General features: G+C 54.3%; 1 protein-coding gene across 21 annotated transcripts in view; it reads left to right on the top strand.

Annotated features, from left to right (window-relative positions):
- The window catches only part of UNK (unk zinc finger), a 33,581-nt gene extending 25,444 nt beyond the window's left edge, over positions 1-8,137 (top strand). For 16 of the 21 annotated variants that reach the window (XM_072781586.1, XM_072781585.1, XM_072781592.1 and 13 more), the window contains 8 exons: positions 148-213; positions 485-550; positions 710-884; positions 1,816-1,917; positions 2,084-2,272; positions 4,885-5,066; positions 5,679-5,936; positions 6,685-8,137. In XM_072781586.1, the coding sequence (XP_072637687.1) occupies positions 148-213; positions 485-550; positions 710-884; positions 1,816-1,917; positions 2,084-2,272; positions 4,885-5,066; positions 5,679-5,936; positions 6,685-6,840 (1,194 nt within the window). In that variant the 3' untranslated portion in view covers positions 6,841-8,137. The other 5 variants (XM_072781587.1, XM_072781583.1, XM_072781584.1 and 2 more) reach the window with 4 other exon arrangements.
- Positions 8,138-8,599: the final 462 nt, after the last annotated feature.

Raw genomic sequence — 8,599 nt, forward strand, 5'->3', positions numbered from 1 at the left:
AGTGAGTCCAGTGTGTGTGTTTGGAGGGGAATTGTGGGACACATGCCTTCAGCCTCAGTGGGCCATGGCAGGTGGATGGTTTGGGAGGACTCCTGGACTCCCAAGCATCACATTGATTTCTTGCTCTCTGACTTCTCTTTCTCTCAGGCCAAGTTAAAACCCCACTCACTAGAGCCCAGGAGTCAAGAGCAGCCTCTCCTTCAGCCCAAACAGGTATATAGCTCTCAGCCCCCTTCCTTCCCTTCTGGTACTAGCTATGGACAGGATAGGCCCAGAATCTCAGGCTTCAGGGAGTGGGGCCACTGCTTTCCCCACAAACTGAGGGCAGAACTAAAGTGTGGTCCCAGCCCCAAATCCAGAGAGAGTGGGGTCAGGCCCTGGAACCCCTTACCTCCTGGACTCAGTCATCAGTCAAAAAATATATATTTCTTGAGCACCTATACTCTGCTCAGCACTGGACTTACTTCTCCCTTCCCTACTGCAGGACTTCAGGGTGAGTGGGCCCTGCAGCCTGCAAGCCACAGCTCTCCAACTCCAGCCTCTCAACAAGGTGTCAAGAGGGTGGGGTCCTGTCTGGGGATGGGGTTATCTGTATGAGAGCTGGGATGCACCATTTCCCTCTGCCCCTCCTCCCAGCCTCCATCTCCAGCCACTGGCCATGGCCTCTATAAGCAGGCATCCCATTGCCTCTCCTCCTCTCTCGTTGCAGGACATGCTGGGCATCCTTCCCGTGGGCAGCCCCCTGACCTCAAGCATCTCTTCTAGTATCACCTCCAGCCTGGCAGCTACTCCTCCTAGCCCTGCCGGCACCAGCAGCGTCCCTGGCATGAATGCAAATGCTCTGCCCTTCTATCCCACCAGCGATACGGTAGAGTCAGTCATAGGTAATTAGGCCATTTCTGTTGCCAAGTCCAGGACTGGACCTGTAGTTAGAGAAACTAGGTCTCTGGAGTGAGATTCGAACCAGTGTACTTATCACTTGTCAGTTTATCTTGGGAGAGTCAGAGGGTGGGCACTCTGAGCCTTTGAGCTAAAGGGAAAATGAGCCCAAAGTGTAGGGCCAAGATTAGCCCTTATAGCAAAGTAGCCCTCCAGTTTGCTCTGTTGTGCAAATTAGAAAGAGATGCCTCTTCCTCTGGACAAGTGTAGTCTCATTCCATGGCATAGGTCATTCAGCCCTCACTCATTCTCTCACTAGGTATCCTTGTGTAGTGAACAACCTGCGCAACTGTCCTCAAGAGTTCCTGGTTATTAGAAGCCACTGTCTCTCTCTCTCTCAGCAGCCATTTATGGGTGCCACTTTGTGCCAGATTGTGTTTTAAGCACTGGGATATTAAGAGATGGAGACAGTGTTCCTGCCCTCAGGGAGGGACTTTGTTCCCAATCTCGCAGTCTAGTTCAGCAGAGGGCAGTGGTATTTGTTGAGCACCTACTACGTATACTACCCCCTGAGGGCCGAGAGACTTGCTTTCCCCTAGAGAACTCAGGGATGAGACATGAACTGTAACAATAGGAGACAAGATAAGATCTCCATCAGATTCAGAGACCCTGCATTGGGTCCCCCGGAAGTATCAGTGAAGGCTTCGGAAAAGAGAGCCATGTGAGCTGGACTTGGCAAGGCAGACAGTGCAGGGCATTTGTGTTGGCAGAGGAGCAGCCCAGCAGGCAGAGGCTTGAGAGCATGGGTCTAGTGGGACTGAGCATGAAGAGGAGGCAGTAGAGGGCAGGTGGGTCCTGGAGGCAAGACCTGGAACTCAGGTTTGTGTGGTCCCTTGGGAGGCAAGGAGGCTCATACCCTAATCTCTCTATCCTCAGAGTCTGCCTTGGATGACCTGGACTTGAACGAGTTTGGGGTGGCTGCCCTAGAGAAGACTTTCGATAACAGCACGGTGCCCCACCCAGGCAGCATCACAATTGGTACTGGGCAGTGGGCGGGCAGTGCATGAGGGCGGGCTCCTAGAGGTCCAGCCTGGCCGGGGGAGGTGGGTGGTGGTGGTGGTGGTGGTGGTGGTGTAGATGAGCTGTACCCTGCCCCGTGTAGCTTGCCCTGCCCTCACTGGGCCCTCTGGGGCCTCTCTTACAGGTGGCAGTTTGCTGCAGAGCTCTGCACCCGTGAACATCCCTGGCTCCTTGGGCAGTTCTGCTTCCTTTCACTCAGCATCCCCATCCCCTCCTGTCAGTCTGTCCTCACATTTCCTGCAGCAGCCCCAGGGCCACCTGAGCCAGTCAGAAAACACATTTTTGGGGACCTCAGCATCACATGGATCTTTGGGTAAGAGGGGTTTTATGTCTCTGAGATCTGGGGCAAAATCCGGGCTTTTGGAAAGTGCATCTGGCCACAGCCAGATGCAATGCAGAGTAGAAGCTGAAGTAAGGGGCTCATGGCTTGGAGGTGGGTCAGGCTCTCTCTCACATTTTCCTTAGCTGGGTAAACCTAGACAAGCAATTTAGCCTCTCTTAGTTTTCTCTGCTTGAAGTTTGTGTAATGGCAGCATCCTCTTTGTATAAGACAGGGGTGAGGCTTAAACGGAGTGACAAGAGTGAAGTGTTGGGCACAGGGGCCAGTGTGTAGTGAGAAGCAGTGGCCTTAGGCACAGGGGCCTAGGTGCCAGTTCTTCCTGTCACCTTGAACTCTGCGTGGGGGACTCAAAACAGCCAGCTTCACAGTAGGTGAAAGGAAGAATCTGAACAGGCTCAGGGTTGCCCAGGTGTAACTCCAAAGGCTGTACACAAGAGTTAGAATGGTGTGGACTGTGGGTTCCAGAGGGCACATCAAATCCTAGTTAGAAGCAGGGTGTGGAGAGCCACAGGCTCCACCAGCTCGGGCAGGGTACCTTCTCATGGGCGGCCACTGTTTGAGTATTCACTGACGTAACACTTGGGCCCAGCCTGCCACCTCTCAAACAGCAGCTGCTCTGCTTAGTCCATCTCCCAACCAGAAGCTGTTGGGAGGAGGTCAGGAGTAACCTCCCCCCAGGGTTCTGGGGTTCCTGGTCACACTGAGCCTAAGCCTCTGAGCCTTTGACATTCTGACCAGGTTTGGGAGCTTCCTAATCTCACTCGAGATTTCTTAGCATCTTTCCAGTTTTGAAGGTGGCCATTGCCTTTTTATGTTGATTTTTGTCAGCTTCAGATGCTTTCTGTTACATTTGTCTGACTTGCTCAGTTCTGGAAGCGTCTTGACCCTAGCCCTTCTTACTGACCCCACATTCATTCGTTCCTTCTCTATGTAGTTACTGAGCAGAAGCTTTTAGATACACTGTGAGCTCAACAGGTCCAGCTGGCAGGGAGGAAGGCAGAGGTGCACAGACATTAGAGCATACTTAGGGACTGTCACTCTTGTGTGGAGTCAGAGGCCTGGGTTTGTGATTCAGAATAATAGAGGTCATCTGACCTGGACATGATCAGGAGAGGAAGTGGCTCTCTTCCAAGAGAGGAAATGCCACCTGAGTTGTGGAGGAGAGGTCCATGGGAAGAGCTTGTTGCTGGGATGGTGTTATATTGGTTCTGAATTCCCATCTCTGAGACTGGGCATGTAGGCTCATAGATAGCGCACATCTCAGGCTCTCCACACAGGATGACGTCTCTCATACTTAAGGTGCACTTGTATTGCTTGGAAGGTTCTGGAATATCCTGGCTGGATTAGTTGGGAAGGGAATGAGAAAGAAATTATTAGAATAATAAGTGTGGGGCAGCAGTTTAGTGCCGCCTTCAGCCCAGGGTGTGATCCTGGAGACCCAGGATCGAGTCCCACATCGGGCTCCCTATGTGGAGCCTGCTTCTCCCTCTGCCATGTCTCTGTCTCTCTCTGTGTGTGTCTCATGAATAAATAAATAAAATCTTTAAAAAAAGAAAGAAAGACTGAGCAAGTGCATGGTTGGAGGAGCATGCAGCTTAGCTCATCAAAAAGTGTAAGCCCTTGGAGTCAGATATCCTGACTGTATATTGGCTCCACTATTTACTGTTTGTGTGATTTTTTTTTTAAGATTTATTTATTTATTAGAGAGAGAGCGCGCATGCATGTGAGGGAGTGTGTGGAGAAGGGGCAGAGGGAGAATCTCAAGCCACCTGACATAGGGCTTGATTCGCATGACCCTGAGATCACGACCTGAGCCAAAACCAAGAGTTGGAACCCCAACCAACTGAGCCACCCAGGCGCCCCTACTGTATGTGTGATTCTTAGCAACACGTTTTATCTGTTTCCTTAGCATAAAACAAGGGGAATGAACCCAGGGCTCCCTGAACTCCTCTTGTTCCAGCTGTACCTCCATCTGAAGCTCTAGCCTGCATTTTGCCCCTGACTCTCCTCCCAAGCCTTACAGCAGGTGCAAGAAGGTGCTCCTCCCTCTAGGCTGAAAGTCAGCTCATAGTCACAAATTGCTCCCTCTACAGATTGCTTTCCTGCAGTACTTCTGAAGCCCCTGAATCACTCTGTGAGGCAAGTGATGGCAACCTCACTTTTCAGATGAGGATGCTAAGCCTCAGAAGCTAAGTGCCAAATTTTTTTAAAAATATTTTTTGTTAAGATTTATTTATTTATTCATGAGAGAGAGAGAGAGGCAGAGACCTAGGCAGAAAGAGAAGCAGGCTCCCTGCAGGAAGTCCAATGGGGCACTTGATCCCCAGATCTGAGCCAAAGGCAGATGCTCAGCCGCTGAGCTACCCAGCCATCCTTAAGTGCCAAATGTTGAGTGGCAGGTCGTGCTACAGTAGGTCTGATGCATCTTTGGGCCCTCCATACCTGGGAGAGGCCCCAGCCTGACACGGCAGAAGCCTTACACAGCTAGCCCCTTGAAGCCGCCAGACAAAAGTGGACAAGACCATGGCCTGGGCCCAGGCCTGAAGCCCTCCAGAGCTCTCACATTCCTCCCTTTCCTGAGGCAGGTCTGAACGGGATGAATAGCAGCATCTGGGAGCATTTTGCCTCTGGTAGCTTCTCCCCAGGCACTTCCCCTGCCTTCCTGTCAGGGCCAGGGGCTGCTGAGCTGGCCAGGCTGCGGCAAGAGCTCGAAGAAGCTAATGGCACCATCAAGCAGTGGGAGGAGTCCTGGAAGCAGGCTAAGCAGGTACTGGGTCTCCATAGCCACTCGCCTTCCCAGGGTCTGGGTGGCATGCAGCCTGAGCCCGTCTCAGACAGAGCAGGCACAGGGGTGCAAGGGTGGGGGGTCCTAGAGGACAGAGCAGAAACTCTCACTCTCTTCTCCTGTGGAAACGCTCGCTTTGCCAGTCATGACCCTGGGGAGCCTAGTGTTCCCAGCCCAGAATTCCCACTGAGTTGCTTATTTGATGTGGTTCCACAGCACTGCTGGCCTTTCCCCAGAAGCCCTGACTCTCCAGGGCTCCAGGTCCAAGATTCTAGGTTCTGAGATGGCTCCTCTGGCCAGGTGCAGCCTGGCTGCTCCTGCAGGTGCTGGCCAGCAGCACATGCAGCTCTGCCAGGTGCTACCCTGCTGTGTTGGGCTCAGCCCTCTTCCCTGCCTAGAGAGAGTCTCTGGCAGGTCCTGAAATCTCTCTTCTCTGCAGGCAGTGTCCGCCTCCTCCCTCCCCAGGCAGCTGACCCAGCTCCCGAGCAGCCCCTGCAGCCACAAGTGGCCCACACAGGCTCCCAGAGAGGCACTTGCAGGGGGGACCGGGGGCAGGGGGCCATCACGATGAGGTGCTGTGTGTTGGGCCCACAGGCTTGTGATGCCTGGAAGAAGGAGGCAGAGGAGGCCGGTGAGCGGGCCAGTGCAGCAGGTGCCGAGTGCGAGCTGGCCCGGGAGCAGCGGGATGCACTGGAGGGGCAGGTTAAGAAGCTGCAGGAAGAGCTGGAGCGGCTTCACTCGGGTCCGGACCCGCAGGCCCTACCCACCTTCTCTGACCTGGAGGCCCTCTCGCTCTCTACCCTTTACTCCCTCCAGAAGCAGCTGCGGGCCCACCTGGAGCAAGTGGACAAGGTCAGCCTGGGAGGTTAGGGGAGTGCTGGGTGGGGGTATAGAGTAGCCTCAGCCAGTACTTGGGCTCTGCTGGGTCCATGCTGCTCCAGGGACAGCCACCCTTCTGAGAGCCTCTACCTACCTGCTGGGCTGACACAAGATCCTGCCCTCCTAGGGGTGGGCATGGTGGAGATGGAGAGGTTTCAGTGCCCCCTGCCCCCCACAGTTCTGGGTTGGGCTGACCCAAGCTGCATCACTAGGCCTTCAGTGGCATCGAAATGCTTCTCCTCTGAGCTCTGCACATACCAGTAGGCATTCCAGAACAGTTAGGTCCCCAGGGCTACTTTGTCTGCATTCTTAGGTGCCCGGCTGGATGTCTGGGGAACATGGCACAGTAGAAAGTGCATTCTTTCCTTCACTGGGCATTTGCAGCCAGGCCCCACTATTCTCTTTTGGAGACCAAGGGTCACTGTTAGATCAAATGAAGCAGGGGCAGAGGCTTTGTGAGAGGAAGAGTCTGTCAGGGTAGGAGCCTGTGGAGTCACCCTGGCCCTCTGCTCTCCCCAGGGGGGCCAGAAGCAGACTTTGAGAGTCTTGAGGGTAACAGCCTGAACTCCAGCTCTCACTTGTCTGCCTGGGTCCTGCGAGCATGCTGCTGAACTCTGTGCCTTAGTTTTCTCATGCCAGGGGGACTGAAGTGAATGTTGAGAGAGCTGCTGGCCCCAGTGCTGGGCCAGGCCAGTGATCACGGTATCCCCTCCCACCGCAGGCCGTGTTCCACATGCAGTCGGTGAAATGCCTTAAGTGTCAGGAGCAGAACCGAGCGGTGCTGCCATGCCAACACGCCGTGCTGTGCGAGCTCTGTGCCGAGGGCAGCGAGTGCCCCGTCTGCCAGCCCAGCCGGGCCCACACCCTCCAGTCGTGACCCTGCAGGCCCGGCCCCGGCCTGGCTCAGATCTTCTTACCTAGGACTTTTTAAAGTATATATATATATGTATGTATGTATGTATGTATGTATATGTATATGATTCTGTATATGTATACATTTCTGTACGTGTGCAGGTATGCGTGGGCAGCAGTGTGTGAACAGTGTCTGTGTGTATATCTGTACATAGATATAGACACACACTTTAAAACAGACTTACCAAGCACTTTTTAAAAGAAACTATTTTGCAGCCCTCCCCTTGCCCTCTCTCTCCTTTTCCATTGCAGAGACAAAGTCCCTTCATTGCCCACCGGCCTTTTGGCAGGGGATGTGTTTCTGTCTCTTTTTAATGTAGGAAAACTAACTAGTTTTAACTTCTTCCTGGGGCCCAAGCAGAAAGCTGGAAGGGGCCGAGGGGAGGGACCCAGCCTTCAGGGCAGGCCCTGTTCACTGCACCTCCCCAGGCCAGGGTGAGAGCCAGGGATGTGGACATCCCGGGAACAGACCTGCTTCCCAGCTGTGAGGCTTGAGGAGGTGGCTGTGCTGGGGTCTAAGCTGGCCTAGCTCCTAGGTTTACCAAATGTATATTTAGTCTGGGGCTGGCAGGCCAAAGCTGCAGAGGCCAGCCCCACTCCCAACCCTGGGCCCTTGAAGCTCCTGGAGGGGCAAGGCCTGGGTGTTCTACCCCTCAGGTTCCTGAGGCCAGGGGTCCGCCTCAGTCCTCTCCCTCCGGGCCCCCAGAGCAGCCTCCCCGGCCCCAGGACCCCCAACCAGACTGGCACTGCCCTCTTCCTAACTCCCCAGCTGCTGTCAGCTTCCCCCCTTTCCCCTCCCTCCCTCTGGCAGCTAGCAGGGCAATGGGTGGGGAGGAGCTGCGGACTGAGGACCAAGGTGGGGCTTAAGCCCTGCCCTCCTCATGGGAGGGGCTCCGTATGCATTCCTTGGTGCTCTCTGAGTGCAGCTGACGTCCTGCCCTTTGGAGCGGACGCCTGTATACATGTGTGTGCGTGCCTGTCCAATGTATATTGTGTCTTAGCTTCCATTTTAAAAATTGTTCTGTACAGAAAGATGCAGCGGGGGTGGGAGGGCAGAGCAGGTGGAGGGAAGCCACCCTGCTCCCAGCGCTGGGGGTCTGGGGATGGGAGCGAGAGGGCTGTGAAGGGTCTGGCCTGGCCCAGGCTCCCCCTTGGGCTCAGCACGAAAGGGCTTTCAATGAATTAAGTGAAAACTTTTTTTTTACAAAAATGCAAAAATCAACAAAGCTCCAAACCTATTGGAAATAAAATATGAACTTACAGTGGTAGCCTGTTTACATGGGGGGTGAGGGAGAATAGGGTTCCAAGTAAGGGCCTCTGAAAGACTTGGGTGAGCCAGCTTGGCCCTCCCAGCCTAGGCCCCAGCCCACCTGGGCCATGGAAAGAGCTTGTGCCCCCACCCAAGCTGTGGCTAAGCAGCTAAAGCCACCTTCAAGCCCCCAGGTGGCTCCAGGCCCCTACACAGAGCTCAAGTGCTCTCTGACTCAGGCCTGCTGGCACCTTTAGTCTTGGACACAGACCTCCTAGGGCTTGGGACTCTGCTGGGACCCATTTACTTGTTTTTCCAAAGTTGTTTCCCAGAGAAATAGACTTACTGCCTTCTCATAAAAGCACTAGAAGGAAGGAGGAGGGTCTCCGCCTTTGAGCCACCTCCTTCACCTGCTCTTACCCGGCTTAATAGGTAGCTGTGAGAAAATGCCCCGAGTGGGCTCTGTATGGGTCTC

This window comes from Canis lupus, chromosome 16, assembly GCF_048164855.1.
Source record: "Canis lupus baileyi chromosome 16, mCanLup2.hap1, whole genome shotgun sequence".
Classification (NCBI taxonomy): Eukaryota; Metazoa; Chordata; class Mammalia; order Carnivora; family Canidae; genus Canis; species Canis lupus.